This window comes from Mastigoproctus giganteus, chromosome 5, assembly GCF_048544385.1.
Source record: "Mastigoproctus giganteus isolate SK-2022 chromosome 5, ASM4854438v1, whole genome shotgun sequence".
In the NCBI taxonomy this organism is placed as follows: Eukaryota; Metazoa; Arthropoda; class Arachnida; order Uropygi; family Thelyphonidae; genus Mastigoproctus; species Mastigoproctus giganteus.
Window position 1 is genome coordinate 81,715,745 of NC_143579.1, and position 20,645 is coordinate 81,736,389.

General features: G+C 36.0%; 1 protein-coding gene across 1 annotated transcript in view; it reads left to right on the plus strand.

The window, feature by feature from the left end:
* Taf1 (TATA-box binding protein associated factor 1) overlaps window positions 1-20,645 on the plus strand; it is an 818,869-nt gene that overhangs the window by 317,000 nt on the left and 481,224 nt on the right. The window contains exons 15-16 of the mRNA XM_090374096.1: window positions 1,301-1,474; window positions 15,294-15,484. Coding sequence (XP_090230222.1) covers window positions 1,301-1,474; window positions 15,294-15,484 — 365 coding nt within the window. The remainder of the gene's footprint in view (window positions 1-1,300; window positions 1,475-15,293; window positions 15,485-20,645) is intronic.

Consider the following 20,645-nt stretch of genomic DNA (forward strand, 5'->3'; position numbering starts at 1 on the left):
TGTCCTCCAACTATGCTAATACAACACTGAAGTGTGAACTGCGTGCAGGAACATTGCGGCACACAGCATTGTTGCATGCAGCAACATAGCGATTATGGCCGTCAACTGATTTTGACATTCAGATTTGTTTTAAAATCATAAACCATTTTGTTTTTGTTTTAAAATTATAAACAGCTTTGTAGCAAAACCCGCGCTGATCAAAACCATGTTACACAAGGTATTACAGTATTCTACTTTTCAGCATAACCACTGAGATTATTTGGGTTCTTGTCCTGGCCAGAAGAAGGCCCTTTATGCCTTTGTAATATAAGTCCTACAATGTAAATCAGTCATTGACATTTTGCTGTACTGCATTTTCTCATGGACAGTGTTGCAGGTTGACTGTGAAATTAAAATCTGTTATTTGATGGAGTGTCACCCATCTATTGCTTTTTATTATCACATAAACAGTATCAGTGTTTTCAGCAACAGCAATCGTGAATGGCTTCTGTGTTTGTCCTTGCTTTGAATTGAACATACTACTCATTCACTTGACACTTTGTTCAATGTATTTATTGGCATAAGCATCATCAACTGACATCAGACTTAACAGATTGACATTTTTGGTTCTCAGAAAGTGAAAAACGCTTTGTATCTGTCCATACACACACCATACACACTGTTAGTTGCATGCATTGGCATTTCGAAACATTAGCATTAGCATTAGTAGAGGCATTTGATGCAAGAAAGCAAGCTTATGCAGCATCAGCCAAAAAAAAAAAAAGAAAAAAAAAAACCACTCCCACTTCACCCCTCTGTTCGTTCAAAATACCTGTCCAGCTGAGCCTTAAACTTATTTAGGCTATCAACTTCCACGACAAGGGATGGAAGTCTTGTCGTGGAAGTTGATAGCCTAAATAAGTTTAAGACATTCTCCAAACACATTACTCGAAATTTGATTAGTGCTCCCCCCCCCACACACACAGACCAAATGAAGCAATGTGTGCATAAATGATATTTTTTACAAGTAGAGAATTGTTTGGCTAATATATTTTCTGTGATTGTAGAAACAAAATGCTGGTTGGTTAATGATTCCTCCTTGTATATTTAATTTGTGTTACAACACATTAAATTTTACAAAATTCCATTATGCTAACCTACAGAGATCTTTCAATCTTCTCATTTATTGTACTTGCTGTATTTTGGTAAATTCAGTGCTTATATGCTATTTCATTTATTTTATTTTAGTATATTTTAAGATACCTTAGAAATAATAAGCAGTGATTCAGAAGTTAAAACTTGGCTTTTTTTTTTTTAACAGCTTCGTGAACAAGAGCGGCAAGCGTCTGGAGGTGGTGAGATGTTTTTCATGCGCACACCAGAAGATCTCACTGGTAGAGATGGAGAATTAATTTTAGCCGAATATTCTGAGGAGCATCCACCTCTTGTGAATCAAGTTGGAATGGCAACAAGGATAAAAAATTATTATAAACGTGTATGTGATTTGGTAACAGATTTCATTTTCCTATCATTTATTCATTCATTTATAGGTATATATGGATAGGTGTTATTTCCTCAGTATTTTAATTCCACTTCTCATTCATCTGTAAGGATATTAATTGCTATCCATCTTTTAATTGCTTGAGTACTGGTCATTTTGGGTGTTGTACAGACTGAAAAACAGATAGTCCTCGTATAAGATGGTAGTTTCGTTCCTATAAAATCTCATGTAGTGAAAAACCATTTTATACAGGACTAAGAATCAGTTCAAAAAGGGGGTTGTGTTCCAAAATCTAACAAAATACAATTTTTTTTATTTTTTTTTTAACTATTGGAAACAAATTTTTTATTAAAAATAGTAATATCCAAATTCATTTTCTCAATTATTAGTGCTTGGGTACGAACTGTCAGTTGTGGAAATGAAAGATTCTTCAGCGAAAGCAGTTCTAATTTTCTGTTCATTTTTCTTTATGGTCCAGATTGTACGATCATAATTGATATTGGATGATCTATTGCAGGGGTTCTTAACCTGGTGCTCGTGTACACCATTGTGCCCTTTAAAAAATAAATTTTGCTTGCAACCGATCCTAAAATTGGTACTCGCGAGCATCTTCACATAAGTTAAAACTTTATATATAAATCTTTGTATTTAAAACAGGTGCTTTATATTTCTCAACTTTCTGTGATAATCTACAAAAATCCATGCCATTCTTTGCTAGAAAATCCTTTCTTTTTTTAGTGATTGGAGGAAATTTATGTATTTTGCAACATTTTAACCTCAAAAACGGGCAAAGTGTGACACTTCAACAGTATTCTTAAATTTTTTCTTATTAATTATTGTTAATTTGAGATTTATTTAGTAAGAAAAATTTTTACAAAAATTTTTTTGTTGAGAGTACGATCATTTTACTTCATTTGATCATTTTGCTAAGTGTATTTTGTTGAGAGTACGATCATTTTTGCTGTAGTGTCACTGCAGACCAAGGGTACTGCCTCATGTGATTCTCAGTTTTTAGTTTTAACAGGTTAGAACAAGTTTCTTCCGGGTTTCGCTCAGTTGCGCTGCTGCAGTAGGTACTGAATATGTATAGTGCTGACTTTAAAGGTGATGAAAGTATTATAATAAGAAATCTTTTGATTTTGTGTGCAAATGCTTAAATGTATTTTCTTTTAACAGATTTAACTAAAGTTACTAAACCCTTTCAAAATGGATAAGTTTTTAAAAAGAAACCGAAACAAACACGAGGAGGAAAAAATTATGCACTAATACTACCTTCCCAGTTGTTTGATTTAGACCTACGTGTTTCAATTGCAAAGAAACAAAAAATTAAAAAGTATACATTTCAGCCCTCTTGGGAATATGATTATTTGGTAATAGATAATAGTAGTGGAACTGGTGTAATTTGCTCATTGCGTCAGGTGTGTTTGGCTGGCTATCGGAAGTCGAATTGTGAAAGACATTATCAAACATGCCAGAAACTCAGGAGACAGGTGCAAAACAAGTGAAAACAGTACCAGAGGGCCCAAGCAACATGGCCCCCTGACAAAGTAGCGAACTACGACAACAATATAGGCAAATCAAGAACCTATATACAGAGACAATAAAAAAGAATAAGAGGGAAAGACTCATCCAAATAACAGACAATGACCCCTGGGGAGTGGTATACAAAATAACCGCAAATAAACTAACCATGGGAAAAGTGATAACTGCAACAAAAAATACCGCAGGGAGACCTAACCACAACTTGGGAGGAATAAGTTACAAACATACTAAATGCCATAATACAAGATCCACCCAAACTACTAATGGAGGACCAGCAAGCAATTTGCCAGGCAGACGAGGAATATACGACACACCAAATAGAGCCCCCTTTCACAATAGAAGAACTGCATGAAGCTGCGGCAAGAAGAAGGAACAAAAATTGTCCAGGCCTGGATGTAATAGAATCAGAATGACCAAAAAAGCCACAGAAAACATCCCGGAACTTGTACTTCGACTATTCAACTGCTGCCTAAAGACAGGCCAGTTCCCATCTAGATGGAGAACAGCCACTCTGAAGATAATACCCAAGTACCTAACCAAACCCCAGGAATTACTGAATTCTTACTGGCCAATAGCTCTGCTCTCAACGCCAAGCAAACTACATGAGAGACTACTGCACAAGAAGTTACAACAGCATTACCGCAAATCAAATCTAAACACATCCAAGCAGTATGGATTCACACTAGGATCTTCTACAGTTGAAGCCATCCAGGGGCCTGGTCGCAAAAACAGCTTAATGCACTAAGAAGTACTGCCTCGTTATAGCAGTGGACTTTGCTGGCTGAGCTTCCTGGCCAGGCTCAGGGCAGCGAAAGTACCAATGAATTTTTACAACAGCATCAAGGCTTACCTCACAGACAGACGGGTAGAGGTAGTGACACCCTTCCAAAGCTTAAACAGGCCAGTCTGCAGGGGCTGCCCTCAGGGATCCATCCTGGGGCTGCTCTTGTGGAATATGGTATTTGATAAACTACTCACCATGGACCTGGGCGAAGTCAAGGACGACTTGGTGCTGATGATTGCAGCGGATTCATGATCCGGATTGGAGGCACATGCAAACCAAGCCGTTCGAATCCTACAGGACTGGGCCATACTCCATACTCTCAAAATTTCACCCGAGAAGACAGACTCAGTACTACTCAAGGGCAGCTTAAACTTGAGAAGGCCACTGCAAATCAAGATAGCGGAAAAACAATAAAACTGGCAAATCAGATTAAATATCTTGGAATCATCCTTGATTGAAATTTATCCTTCAACCTTATGTACCTAAAAGATAAACTCAGAAAATATGCGGCATTGGTGGCCAGAGTTACATGCAGGGATTGGAGACTAAACAAGACGACCCTATCCCTGTACTATAAAGCAATCTTTATCTTGGTTATCACTTACGGGTCTCCCGTATGGTATGTGAAAGCAGGTACTGCAGTGGATAGAAGATTAATGGAGACAATTCAACAAAACATTCTGCCCACAACAAAGCGCGTCATACAGTGAGCACAAGTGCACTGCAGGTCCTGGCAGGGGTTCTACCTTTTTGACCTGGAAGTGACCTGCTGCGGGCTTATGTATCTGCTATCCAAGGGAACACCGACCACAATAAATGACTTTACCATCGACATTACCTACAATCAGAAGAGAGAAAAACAAATAATAGTAGATCACTTCAAACAGATATGGCAAAATAGGTGGAGCTAAACCAGTAAGGGAGCGATAACACGCAAATTCATCCCGTACGTCACCAAACTATACCCAAAGGTCCCAGTGTGGCTATACCCGGGATTAAACACAACCTTCCTCATGGGCCATTCAAAGCCAAACTGAATGCACTGGGCATCACAGAAGACTCTGGTTGTACCTCCGGAGGAGCAATATGGCATTAGTTGCTAATGCTCCTAAAAACCAAATAACAAACAACAACCAACAACATACCTCCGGAGAACAGGAAACTTGGCAGCATATTATGCATAAGTGTGAGTTGTATGCAGTGGTGAGCTATAGTGGGTTTGCGAGAGCCCATTGTTATTTTTTTTTGGAAATTTGTGAGCCCATTTTTGAGACAATCATTTATTTTACAAATGAAATCCTGAATGCAATTGTTGAGTATCCAGAACCAAAACTACAGTGGGGCAAATGGGGCCCCATTCCCAGCATTTTAATGGCTCCATCGATCGGTTATGTATTTTAAAATTGCTTCATTTTTGATTTAATTACAGTTGGACTTCTGTTTATCGAACTTCTTTATAACGAATTTTTTTGATTCCCCTTAGTAATTAAATTTAAAATAGTTTCTGTTGAACGAAGAAAATTTCCATGTAATGAACGGATTAGGAGAGACAACTTTGTATGCATTGTTCTCACCTCTGGCCTTTAGGTAATTTAAGTAATTAGAAAGTGCAAATTAAGGGTGAAAGGGATTACTGTTTCACGATGTTAGTGGTATCTGTAAAACCTATGCAGTCACATACCGAGAAATCGCGCTAGTCAATATGCTGTCCATAGCCAGTCAGAGGATTAAGAAGATTCTCGACAGATTATAGCCTGTGGTCAACCTGTGTTGTGGTTACTCCCCCAAATGGGCATATGTTTTTCGGAGAAGTGAGTTATCCATTCCTTCCAGTAAATTTCTGCTGACTATGTTTGCATGGTCACAGTAGCTGAATATCTATGTGATTCCGACATTTTTCACTGTATTCAAAGAATTAGTGAGAGTAGCAACGTAGAGGGAGTGCAGATTGAGGCAACTAAAATATTATATAAACTTTACAACGATGAAATGTTGGCAGATTTTGAAACTTTGTCGAGCCTTTCACTGTGTAAAAAATGTTCTAAAATATTATTATTACTATTAGCTATATGGTGCAAGGAAGAGTGAGGCTTATGCTGCACCAGCCAAAAAAAAATTTTCTGAATTACCCCGAGAGAGAGAGAGAGAGAGAGAGAGACAGAGACAGAGAGGTGGGGGGGGGGGGATTATCAAGAAAAAGAAGAATGATGATATCCAGCTCAGGACCCTGGTTGTGCCAAGCCCATACTCACCAAATGTGAGCCCCTGGGATTAATATAATGGCAATAATTAAAAAAAAAAAAAAAAAACTGTATTACCAATCTCCAATAAACTAGAGCGAATTAAGGATAATTGCTAAAGAACTCGATGTGGAAACTATAAAGATCGGTCATGTGTTCGGGCCACGATGAGCAGCTTTTAGCTTGCGGACAGCAATTGTGGGTTGGAGGATTTATCCCCCTTTGTGCAAACATTATGAATCAGAAGTTAAATATTCCGGATTATTAAATCGACTTTTAAATTTGGAATATCTTAACCATTTAGCATTAATGATCGACATCCTGCAGGAGCTCTCTTACCTTTCAGAAGCTTTACAGAATCACAGTGGTAAAAGCATATAAATCAATTATTCGAACTGTCAATGCTATTGCTAATTTGAAAAATTCTGAAGGAAATTATAAAGCTAAAATTTAAAGCATGTTGAAGTGGAAAGAATTTGATGAATCAAAATCGAAAGTAAAAAAAATTACCTTGTGACAAGTTATTAAATGCATTGTTTTATCCTTAAAGGATAAGTTATTAATGCAACAGGGTGATTTTAAATTAAATAAAGAAAATAACGATACCATTGAAAGAAATTTTAAATGTGAAAGAACTTTCATCTCGGTGGGAAGAAGACGGTGAAAACCGAATAAGAAATTTAAGTTTTCTGATAAAATATGAAATAAAAATAATGATTTTAGAGATTTTATCGAAGACAGTTTATCTTTAAAATCGAGTGAAATTACCTTTTCAATTAAGAAAGCCAGAAAATATCTTTGAAACCATTGCGATTAGCACTGCTGAAGCTGAGTTCAGCTTTCGGCGTAATGAATAATATTGTGACAGTTAAACACATTGCAGATTATGATGACCATACATCTAAATGGAAAACCATTGTTTCAATTTGATCCAGATCGTTATGTCAAATAATTCCTTTGTAATCGTCGCACAGTTATTGAGCAAAGCAGAAGATCGACAACAAATATTAATAAAGAAGTAAATTGTATATGGCAATTTTTAGAATAAATTTTTCTTGAATATTTGTGAAATAATTTTTTTTTCATGTAATCTGTGATTTTTTTGTATACTTTTTCTAGAAAGTTTATTTTTTATGTAACAGTTGTTTTTATATTGTGGAATATTTTGTGATAGTTTTTATGTTATGGTCACATATAATATGTATGATAGTTTTTATGTTACAGGAAATATTTCCCATATTTGTGATATGGGAAATATTTAATGTTATTTTTTATTCGCAATATTAAAATTTTATCATGAAAAAAACGTATCCATTATATTTCCCTAGTTGTTAAAAAAAAAAAAAAAAAAAGAATCAAATAAAAAAAGTTGTGTGTGTGCCGAGCATGCACAGTAGATGGTTTATGCGAAACATCCTTTGCGTTTCTTTTAGGCATTTTGATTTGTATATATTGATAACGAAATAAAAGAGCTTTTTTATTGTAAATATTTTATTGATCATTCATGGATTTTTGATAATTAAAGTAAGAGATGTGTACTTGCAACAGCAACGTATCTAAATATCTCTGTAAAACAGCACCGATTGATGTACCGATCTTGTAGTTGAAGCGACATATGCAGCCGTTAGGGGAAACTAACAATGGAATGTAATGAAAATGCGAGACGAAAAAAGAAATTGTTGACAAATATTTGTATTGTTGTAATGATACTTACTGCAGTAGTAACTTCAGGAAGCATGATTGTGATGTCATACTAGTTTTTTTTTTTTTTTTTGGCTGATGCTGCATAAGCTTGCTTTCTTGCATCATATGCCTCTACTAATGCTAAAGACAATGGAATCTATGTGCCTCTAATCAGAACAGGCAGACATCCTCCTCCTTTGTGGGAACAGCTACCAGCTCTACAATCTGAGCAGTCCACACAACCAAAAGTTCAACCAAGGGCATTTTCGTCTTGAGACTCGAACCGCAACTGTGTGATATAGAAGTAGAGCAGCATATTAGAACTCAATTGCAGATAGAAGCAAAAGTAATAAAATGAATTCTAAACATGAGTCATACAGCTCTTTCTACATTTCACAAACAGACTGATCAATTACTGAAGGACCACTATTGGCCTGTGGGAGACTTAATTTGGCCTTTCTATGGAAAACTCCCTCTTCTGGTCCTAGATTATCAGCTAGTGACATAGCTATCACAACAAGTGAGATGAATGATGATTCTTGCATTTTTCAGATATTCTGGAATCTCCACAGGAAAGAATGTCTGCAAATGATTCACTTGCCAACAATTAAGCCAAACAACTTATGCCTTACTGCAGCATCAAAAGGTGCAATTGCTGTATTCTATATGAATGCTCACAGTCTTGTAAAACATAATGATGAAATCCTCACTCAGCTGACATCATGGAATCTGCATCCAGACCTGATAGTTTTTACTGAGACCTGGTTCTCTCCCGAGATTTCAATCCAAATTCCAGACAATTCTCTCTTTCAAAGTTGCAGATGTGATTCAAAAGGAGGTGGAGTTGCTATTCATGTTCACAATCATCTGTGATGCTCCGCCTTTCCTGTCTTAAATCTGCCTGATCAAGCTTGTGAACTCACTTTTATCTGCATTTCTTCTTCTTCTTTGGTGATCGGATGTCTGTACCTCTCGCTCAGCTTAATTTAGCAGCTTCTTCGTTACTCTTGACAGTCTTCTATCTCACTTCACAGGCAAATTCTTTAGTCTTCTACTGATTGGAGACTTCATTAATAACATTCTTAGTTCTTCCTCTCAAGTGCAAGACCTAGATGTCATTACTTCAAATGGTTTCTCTCTTCTTACTTGATGGAGATATCCCAACTAGAATGGGAGAGTCCCACAGTTCTCTTGACTTCACAATTGGGGAATGCTCTCTCAATTATGCAATACTTGATACAACTATTTTAGATCATTGTCTCACCTTAATGGTAATTGAAAATTAAATAAATGAAGTAGAGATCATGCACACCTTCAGAACTGACTCCAGACTCTCTCTCAGTAAGCTTTGTTGCGACCTCCAGCAGTCTTAGTGGGATGGAGTGCTTGTTACAAGTGATCCTGAAATTGTGGCTAACTCCTTTAAGCATATCCTAAATAGTTATGAAAAAATGTCATATTTCAGGAGCTCAGGGAATAAAAAGACCACCAAGCCCAGAGGGAAAATATGCCCGTTCATCTCAAACAAAATTCGTAAGATGTTAAAAAAAGGGAGAACCTTGCAAGAATTGCTAGAGCTACAGAAATCGAGGCAGATAAAAATAAATACACAACATACAGAAACAGTCACCAACTGTGTTTGGTCAGAGAAAAGAAAATACCATAGTTCCCAACTTATAGATATCATAATTGAAAAATTATGATATCTGTAATACAAGGAAGAAAAATTGACAGTTTTTGAAAAGCTATTACCAGGAAGGAAACTGAAATCATGGAGCTATAAAAAAAAATGTTCTTGTTTATATTCTAGCATTACCTTCAGGTCAGTGGAGTTTACAATAAATCATAAATACAAATGTCAATCATATTCAGCAGTCACAGGCTTGAACCCTGGTCCACTCAAAGAGTGCATGCTACTGCATTCACACTTCTGACCACTCAGCTACGTCAGGCCTACGTTGGAGATATGGTTGGGAACGAGGTACTCATTTCAGATGACCAGAAAAAAAAGCTATAGCCTTCTGTAATTCACTTTATTTGAAGTGTAACTAACGTCTTTCAAGACAATCTTGATTCCAGAGACAAAGAAATGAGAGAATCTGCCAAGTACTCAATCAGAAACTCTCTTTTTTTTTTTTTTTTTTTTTACTCACTTCCCTCACGGATCAAGAGATTTTAGAAGCAGGACATCAATTTAAAAAAAAGGTAGCCCTTGCTTTTATGAAATATTTCATCTGCTGAAAAAGTCCATAGCTCAATTCTTATACCGTTGAAGTATATATTCAATCTCTCCTTTCAATCTGGTAAATTCCCTTCTCAATTCAAAAAAGCAGTCATTGTTCCTGTTCCAAAGGGAAAACATTGCAACTCTATCAATCTACTCTCAGTTTGTGCAATATTATTTGAAAAAATTCTTTATAGCAGACTCATGGGTTTCCTTGAAGTAAATCAGCTCATCCATCAACAACAGTATGCCTATTCAAAACGTTCCGTTCCACTGATCTGGCAATTGTTGACTTCTGCTCAAGGATCATGGATAGTCTTGAAAAGGGTCACTATGCAATAGCACTATTCTTTGACTTATCTAAAGGCCGACCGGGCTAGCTGGGTGGGTAAAGTGCTTGCCTGGCAACCCAAAGGTCGCGGGTTCGATTCCCGCCTCGGGCTTGGATCAATGTACTGCAAAAAACCTTGGGAGGTGCATTATGGCCACAGAAGCCTATGCGCTAACAACTACCGACTTATCTAAAGCTTTTGATTGCCTAGTCTTGGCGCATTATGGCCACAGCTGCCAATGCGCCATAAAAAACCAAACCAATCAATCAATCAAGCTTTTGATTGCAAAAATCATAATATTCTACTCAACAGTCTTGGCTTGAGAGGGAAAATTAATCTTCTCCTTGAAGACTATCTTACTGATTTGCCATTTGTCGTAAGAAAAAATCAGTTATACTGTGACATTTGTTATTTCTCCAGGAGATTACCTCAGGGCTCACTTCTTGGGCCTATCCTATTTGTTCTTTACATCAGTGAATTTCTCTCTTTTCTTTCATCTTCCCATCTTGTATGCCTGTGAATCCTGAACATCCTGATCACAGATAAAGACTCTAACCAGATTCAACTCAAAATCTCTGCGTTGCTCTCTGTAATGCATAGTTGACTTCAAAAGAATCAGCTTATACTAAATCCAGAAAAATCCATATATATGGTGTTTAGAACAAAAAACAAACCACTGAATATTGAAAATAACATACAAAGAAAAACAACTTGAAAGGGTGAATGAAATTTAGTTTGAATGAAATTCTAAGTTTCTCGAAATCTGGCTAGATGATAAGCTAAGTTGGGTAAAAACAATGAAAACCTACAAAAGAAAACTTTGTCACTAGTGCGAATACTCACCAGGTCCTCTGCCTGCATGTCTCCTTCCCTTCCCAGACTAGTATTTCTTTCTTTAATTCAGCCGCTCCTCACCTATTGAATCATCTCATGGGGTACCACCTGCCAAGAAAGCTTTGCGAGAACCAACTCTGTTTTCAGTCGATGCATTCGTTCAATTTTAGGCATTCCTTGGAATGCATCAGTGAGTTTGAGATATAAGGATGTGAGACTCCTAAGCATCTACCAACTGCTACAGAAAGCTGAGGTGGTTATTGTTTACAATGATTTGAAGACACTAGACTTTCCCCTCTCTTCAGATCCTTTTTCATAACCATCGAAAGAAATATCGTACAATGTAAGAAATGAAGCAAACGCTTTTCAGAAAAGGCATAGGATAGAAAAATATAAAATACAGATGTGCTAAAACCTTGAACAATCTTCCTCAAAAAATCAAAAATATCATTTCACTAAACCAGTTCGAGAAACTACTAATTGAACACATCACCAGAGATGTCTGATTTAAATTGTGTTCCACTCAATTCCTGGATTTTAAAAACAGAGAGAAAGTGCAATACCAATATGGAAATAATATAAAAATGTTAAAAGAAGCAGTTGGCAAATTGTTTGTAAATTTCTGTGGAGACAACTGATTGTTTTTCTTTCATAATTCTAATTTTAAAATGTTCACAATGCAATTATAAGTAGTGGTGTTTTATGAAGTCTTCTATAAAATGTACAAAAAATTCCAATTTATTTATATCTTATCTGTTGAACTTTACCAGTACAATTTCAGAACTGTCTATTTTTATTGATATTCATGTGTTTTTCTAAGGGAACATCCCCTAAAAAGCCTTTTGCTTATGTGCTCTGCCTCCCTTTTTGCTGTTATCTCCCAAAAGAGTGTAACATAAAGTAGGGATAAATAAATTTTTGTTATTATTATTGTTGCTCTTATATTATTTCTCTTATCAAGAACATAGGGTGGTTGTTATGTCTGGTGTTACTGTTGGTCGAAGAACTCTCTGACTATCATACAGGTATTCAGGATTGCGACTTTCTGGAGTTCCTTGTAGGTGTTCGCTGGGAGACCTGTTGCTGCTAGGCTGTTGTGTCAGGTCTTTGGCATCATACTGGTGGTTGATATGCTGATCAGGATGGTCATTACTTGTTGCATATGTCACATCTCTTTGATGTCTTAGGTTCGTGTACTTCCTGATTTTTTTCCTCATGTTTTATGGAGGTTGCCAGGTTGGGCACTGCTATGTCACTCAGATAGGTAGTCTTTTCCTTCTTGTCGACAAGAGTTATGTCTTGTCCGTTATTATGGCATGGTCCCAGTACAGGTTGGGGGTCTCTAGTACTGTCTGGGAATCATACTCGTAATATGGTACACTTTCTTTGATCAACTGATATTTCTTTGCTAGCTTCTGATGTATTATCCTGGCTACCTGGTCATGTCTACAAATGTACTCAGTCTGGATTTATCACCTTGCATCCTGCAGTGATGTGTTGGATCAATTCTGAGGCCAAGTGGCATCGTCAACATGTGTTATCTGACACTTGGGCTCCTTGGCGATGTATTTTCTATATTTCCCAGTGTTGGTTACCTGGTCTTGGAGGGCGAGCATGAATCCTTCTGTCTCGGAAAAGTGCATCCTGCTTGCGAGCCATGCATTGGAAGCAATTTTATCTATGTGATCTTGATGAAGGTTGTTACAGTGTCTGCCATAGAGTGTCTTCTTTTCCCATCTTTCTAGCTTCGTTTATGCCATCTGGGCAGAAGGAGACTCCTTAATTCAGTGAGGTATATTGCTGTGTTTCTTCCTTTTGGCCTGATAGAGTGCTGCTGCGTGTTTCTGGAAGTAATCTTTCAGGTTCACTATCGCCGTTTTTCTGTTTCTTGATGAGGGCTATTAAGCCCCTTCCTTCCTTCCTCTTTCCAAGCTATGGTCGGTCTCTCCATGGCTGACTTTGGGTAGTGTTGACAGCTCTTGGTCATCGCTGTCCTTGTCTTTCTCATGATATTCTTCAGCTCAATGTTAGTCCAATCTATGACCCCGAAGGAGTATGTTAGCACTGGGGCTGCATAGTTTTTTATGCTTTAACTGCGTTCTCCATGTTCAGCTTTACTTTCAGCAGGCTTCTGAGTCTCTGATGGTATATTTTGGTAAGGCAGGCCTTGATTTCCTTGTGCTGTAACTGCTGAGCCTGCATCATCCCCAGGTATTTATAGGTATCTCCCTCTGTCATGGCTTTGATCTCTGTAACAGTCTGTAGCAGCTAGTTTCGGCTGACTAATTTTCCCTGGTGCAATCCATGGGTCTTGCACGGATTATTATTATTATTTTGATATATCTGATTCACATATTACTCTTTTTATAAAATTTTGAAACCCAGAAACTCGAAGTTAGCCATCACTCATTTTCATTGAGTCACTAGTCTTGTTCATGAATAACATTAGGCAGTTCCAGACCTAACAAATTTCTTTGTCACTGAAGCACTGCAAAAGCCTGAAGAGAAATGTCCACCCTGTGCAATCAGCTCTGATGCATTTCTTCGGTTAATGGCCAATCTGAGGATTAAATTTATCAGTCAGGATATTTGATGGTATTATCATGTTTTCCATATTTACCTTCTTTTTTTTTTTTTTTTTTGTCTTTATAAAACTAGAGACAAAAAGTGTGATTTTTGTCTCTGGTGTTATATGATTGGATAACTGATTGTGATTACTAAATATCTTAGTTATTTACATAAAGTGCTAAATACTGTAAATACGGAAAAAAACCTTCACTCACACACCATCAGAAACTACTGAACTGATGCATTTTCTTACTAAATAGTTTTTTTTTAATGTAAAAATATAGAAACAAACTTTTACCTATATCTGTTTCACATTTTGGGATTTTATCTTCAAATATTGAAAGCAAGAATTGTCACTTCCAATTTCATACACATGTAGACACATCGATTGAAGTTCATGATATCTTGACATTTGTTTATTTATATCAGCAATTTCTTCGTGAATATACCCATTGAGCCCTTTATTAAATTGTGGGTTAGTTGCTTACACAAAGCTTTTGAGGTATTCTTATAAGAAAAACTCAAGAGAACAAGATGGCCATGGCACATCCCAATGTAAGAAATAAGCCTGTCTGGAAAGATTTCTCCTAAAACATTGATACTTGCTTTTGCTGTATGAGATTTTGCTCCATCATATTGATACCACATGTAATCTGTGTTGTCACTGTTCACACTGGATGGACTCCTCCACCTCCCAAGTGATATCAGAGTAGCATTCTTCATTGATTTGACCATTTAGCTATACCTTCGGTGAATGAAGTGGAGCAGTTCATGAACTAGAGGATTATCAGTAGCCCTATAGTGATAATTCTGTTTGTTTATATCACCATTCAAATGAAAATGTGTTTCACTCATAAACAGCTCTTTTCAAGTTCAATTAATGTCTGTGCTATAATTCCATAACAATAGTCATTTTGTAAGGGTGAAACCTTTGTGCATGAACAGTGTACCTCTTGGTAGATTGACAAACATTGCATACAGACGTGGTAGCTTCTGACAAACATTGCATACAGACGTGGTAGCTTCTGACAAGCTTTGTATACAGACATAATAGCTTCTGACAAACATTGCATTCACAAGACTCAATGGATCATCTCAATCTCTATTCAACAGACAAACAACCTTGCTCTTCATTTTCATATCTGCAGTACGTGGAGTTCCTGGTGGCTTTGTGTATCACACACTGCTCGTTTTAAAATAGACTCCCCCATAACTGGATTATGTTGCTGGAGGGTGTGGTGCAAACATGAAAAATGTCACCAAATATTACACTGTATTGTAACAGTGGAGTTACTTTCAAGAAAATTATTAACATTACATTACATTTCATGCATACCACTGAATGCACAAAATGTAATGTTGAATTCTTCAGCGCTGCATAATGAAGTGATCTCTCTCTCTCTCTCTCTCTCTCTCTCTCTCTCTCTCTCTCTCTCTCTCTCTCTCTCTCTCTCTCTTTCTCTCTCTAGTTGCATCAGTAAAAGCGAGGACTGTTGCTGTGTTCACACAGGAGGAAAACACTAACAAATAGTATCAGTTGTTTCTAAAAGATCCTGTGTAAATATAACATTACAAGTGTTTTTCATTTGACTTTTCCCCCTTGCAGAAACCTGGTAAGGATACTGGAGCCCCAGACTACAAATATGGAGAAACAGCATATGCTCATACTTCACCTTTTCTGGGTTCTTTGTCTCCTGGTCAAAGCTTACAAGCTTTTGAAAACAACTTATTCCGATCCCCTATATATGAGCATGAAGTACCAGATACTGATTTCATTATAATCCGTACTCGTCAACAGTAAGTTTTTATTTTGCTGTTTCATTAGGGAAAAAAAAAATCTGCAGTGTAAACTTGTTTTGAAAGAATATAGATATATACATAGAAATTCATGTAACTACTTTCTTAATTTAATATGAATTTAGTGGCTTTTGCATGTGATGGCTAAAATATCAAAGGTAAAAGCATGTATCATTTGGTTGAATCATTTTGAGCTCTAATGTATCCCCTCAGAACAGCATTCAGTTCTTTAACACTTTCAGGAATATATCTGTAGATCTACATTTTTCATATGTCAGCTTTTGAGGGGGGGGTGGAATACATAGATCCATGCTTGGAGGGATTTTTCAAAACAGTATCTCTGTTAATGTATAAATTGTCTTAATTTTTCTAGTGTATACTGCCACCTTTATTGTGCTTCTATTATAAACTTTCTATAGTTAGTTGTAAGCATATACTAGATAAATTTAAAGACATTGACAGCAGGAAAATAGCTTTAAAAAATCAGATCTCACTTGCTAATTTGAATTCATAAAAGCAAGCTGAAATTGAACAGTTTTCATGGAATTTAGATCCAGAAGAAGTTGATAAAATCAAATAAAGCAATATATAAATAGATGTAGTGATTATTTTAACAAAGAAAGTAACAATGGGTTTTATTTAACTTGAAATAACTGGTAGAAAAAGTAAAGCAATGAATGTTGAATGCCTGTTAATGAAATGCATTTGGAGCAAAATTATCCAAAAGACAAATTAACTGTGTATTAAACACTGTTTAGGCCCATTTTAACCCATGAAGCATAGAAAGAAAAAAGAAGCATAGCTATTTTTTTATTATTTTATATATTTTTTTCAAACTGTCAAAAATGACATTTGGAAAAAAAAAAAAATAAAAAATAATAAATAAATGTAACTAACAGGTGAAAGCAATGGGAATTCATATTACAAGTGAGGAAATATGAAAAATCATGGGATAAGAAATATTTAATCTAAGTATAGACAACTTAAAATGGTATGGGCATTTAGAAAGGATGGAGAAGGGAGATTATTACTTACTAAGCAGATATTTAAGGCAAAAATTAATGGCAGTAGGCCTAGTTGGAGACCAAGAGGATGGTAGATTGATGGTTACAAGCAAGCAAGTAGTGGAGAAAATTGGCTCTTACTCTAGCTAGTGCTAAAGATTTATCAGCAAGAAGGGGGGCAGGTAGTAAATGGAAAGCCTGATTTGTACCAGATTTTATCCAGGAAGACTGATATGTACCATGATAATGACTTTTTACATCCAATAGGTATAACAGACGGAGATGGTGATAAAACATTTCAAGCACTGAATAGTCATTGTCTTGAAGTCTTAATTGATAGATAATAGTGTTATGTGGTAGACAATTGTTATTGTTTCATTAGTACATACTGAGCTATGCTCATGCTGTTATTGAGATTGTGCCAGCAATAAATTTTACTGTTTACAAAAGAAGGCAGTTGCCATATGAAAGTTGCAGTGTGCTTTAGTATTTTATTTTAATTCCATAATTTTATCACTTTTAATTTTGCTTTATCATTTTATCAGTGTATTGTATTTTATATTATTTTAAATATACATTTTTGTGTAAGTTTTAACCTCTATTTATTATTTTATATTTTTTTCGAATTATTCTGTCTTTCATCAGATTGTATATTAATTGGAATTATTATGAGTGATCATTATATAATTATTCCTTAAAAATTCTGTATACAGTAAACTCTTGATTTAACAGACTTTGGAAATCACAGACTGCGACTATATAGAATTCAGTGATATAAATTCATCAATCTGATTGGTATTAACCATCAGTTAAAGTATTTTCACAGTAAAGTAAGTGCCAATGTGCCATGCTTTTCCTCATCATCAATTTCCATAAGCCTAATGACTAGGCTAGACATCAGTAGGGGCTATTGGAATCTCTCTATTCAAGTACTCGAGCGTGCTCTGAACTTCATTTAAACTTCACTCAAAGTTTCCACTTCAATTATATGACATGGCAGAATTTATTGTACTAGTAAGAGCAGTAAAATACAGTATTATAATTTTTTTTTATTTCAGATCATTGCATTTTTGTAACATTCCAAAAATCTCTGAGGCTATATATTTCTTTAAAGTTTAGTAGATATTGGATGTATAGTCAATTAAATAAAATTTTATTGTGTATGTGTAAGTAATATATATATATAAAAACCTACAGGGTGTTTCGATTAAAATGCAGCAGGCAAGGTTTAGGCTATTTGTTATCCGGGCATTTTTTTGTCATACTGAAATTTTTGAATTGAATTTTAAAATTGGGCCAGGTAATACTGTTTTTAAGTTAAAATTTTGCCTAATCAACAACTTTTTTTTTTTTTTTTTTTCAATGGGGAAAGTTGTTCTTGAACTTCAGTTTGGTTTAAAGACATCATCTCTGTACTTCTTAGATTAACACGCACAGATTTTGTTTGGGGGGAAAACAATGGTTGGGATGTTTGCTGTTCAATATAAATTTTATATTTTCAATATGAATATTATTATTATGCCTGACAAATATTACATCTAGTGTCATAAGAATCAGTGTACTGTGACCAAAGTTATCAGTGTGCCAAGGGACTCGCTACTTTCATCCCCCTAACTTACATCAGTCAACCTTGCACCTTGCTATCACTGACCCAAAATCACATCTGTGGTGAAATATATCACCTCAGTAAATAGTATGTACCATCTACTGCAACCGTATCTTATCACAGTAATATACAGTTGCAGTAGATGGATTCTGAATTCAGTCCATGTAAAGTTAGCCATCACTTCAAATAGTCCTTTTTCTCCTTCTGTTTCTTGAGACAAAAGGCCAATATACAGCAGTTCAGCAATATATAGCATATTTTAGCATTAAATCAGCTCACACACCAACCATAAGAATAAGTATTTACTGTAACTAAAATATTTACATATTAAAATAAAATAAATATTTACAAAAACTGCTATTATATTAAATTAAATTATATACATGTAAAAAACATTAAAACTGTGATAAAATCCTTGAGATAAATTAAAAGCGATAAAAATGATAAAAATCTCTGGAGCTTTCGGAAGCATCGGCTTCCTCCCTCAGCAGTAACAAAACTTCCTGCAGCACGTCCATATATAACAGGCTCACGGTACCTATACACGATAACCGCATCCTCTGGGGAAATTTGATGCTGCTTCTCCCAAAAATGTTCGGCCACAGCAGACTTATTGTAATCAGCGGTTATTGTAACTGCTGATTACAATAAGTCTGCTGTGGCCGAGCCGACTGGGCTAGCTGGGTGGGTAAAGCGCCTTCCTGGGAACCCAAAGGTCGCGGGTTCAAATCCCGCCTCGGGCTTGGATCAAAGTACTGCAAAAACCTTGGGAGGTGCATTATGGCCACAGAAGCCGATGCGCCAATAACTACCAAAGAAAAAAAAAAAAAGCTGTGGCTGAACATTTTTGGGAGAAGCAGCATCAAATTTCCCCAGAGGATGCGGTTATCATGGATCGAGCGCATGGGTTCTGGAACCGTAAATGGCTCGAGAGCCTACAAATCTGTTCATCCGACCACAATATTATGAATAGGGACAGAGGTATGCGTATGCATCCTCTGTTTGAAACTATCATCCTAAGTACGGATGAACGGTTTTGCTTAACACGTTCCCGAGCTGTTTCCGCTTCCAGTTCAGACCATGCGCCGACTGCACCACGTGTATAGGTACCGTGAGCCTGTTATATATGGACGTGCTGCAGGAAGTTTTGTTACTGCTGAGGAAGGAAGCCGATGCTTCCGAACGCTCCAGAGATTTTTATCATTTTTATCGCTTTTAATCCGGTTTATTTTAGTGTACACTTGGTCGTCGACTTACGATCTATGCGACTTACGACCGGCCGCACTTATGACCACAAAAAATATATATATATAATAAATAATGAATAAATTAATAATAAATCAGGAAATCACTACTGAGGACACCCATAACCCAGGTGAGGAGGCACGTCGATGACGGCAGGCCTGAGGACAGCACCAGGCACATACACTCAGTCGCTCTCTCTCTCTCTCACATACACCCAGTCGCTATTAAGCATCTGTTGCGTGTGGTGTATTAATTAAAATTCCACTGAAATACGCATAATATGTTTAGTAAAAGGAAAATGTCTTCATCTACATATACGTCAGCTAAGAAGTCAAGGAAAACTATTGATTCAGAGTATAAAACGAAAATTATCCAGCAGTATGAAAGCGGAAAGAAAGTGAATAGGATAGCACGTGACTTGAAATTATCACATTCCATGGTATCGACGATACTGCGCCTATTATGTCTACAATTTTAACCAAACAACGACAAGAACCCATCCATGAAATGGAGAAATTGTTGTTTATGTGGATGGAAGATTTAATACAAAAAAAAAATACACCCATGAGCCTTCACACAGTGCAAGCAAAGGCTAGAAGTTTGTTTTTCAGAGTTTAAAATCACGCCCCGGAGACGATTACGCTGAAGATTTTCAGGCTAGTACTGGGTGGTTTAAGCGTTTTAAAAAAAAATTTGCTTTGCATAATGTCTCTATAAATAAACATCTCCTACCTCAACCCAAGAACATGACCCTGACGATGCACAACCCAGCACAAGCAAAGATTAAAAATTAATTTTGTAAATTTCATTTGTATTAATTTTTACATTAATTTTAGTGTTTACAGTACATTATGCACAGTATTATTTTTCACATTATGTACAATATAATTATAGATTGTAGTTTTTTTTTTTTTTTTTTTATAAACAGTACGAATAATAAACCAATTAAAATGTAGAGAACGTTTGAATTTAAGCTCATAGAGAGAGATACCTTCGTTTCTACGCCTAGTACAGTATCGCTAAGTAAAAGATAAAAACATTGCTGTATTTAAAATGAAAAATAAAAGATGATAAAAATTTAAAAGATTATAAAAATAATTTATAAAGATGATAAAAAGATTAGAAAGGTTAAAAAATACTGTTAATAAATATATGGCCGACATACGACCAGATCGACTTACGACCGGTCAGTCAGAACAGAAGTCGGTCGTAAGTCTACGACCAACTATATTTTATCTCAAGGATTTTATCACAGTTTTAATGTTTTTTACATGTATATATTTTAATTTAATATAACAGCAGTTTT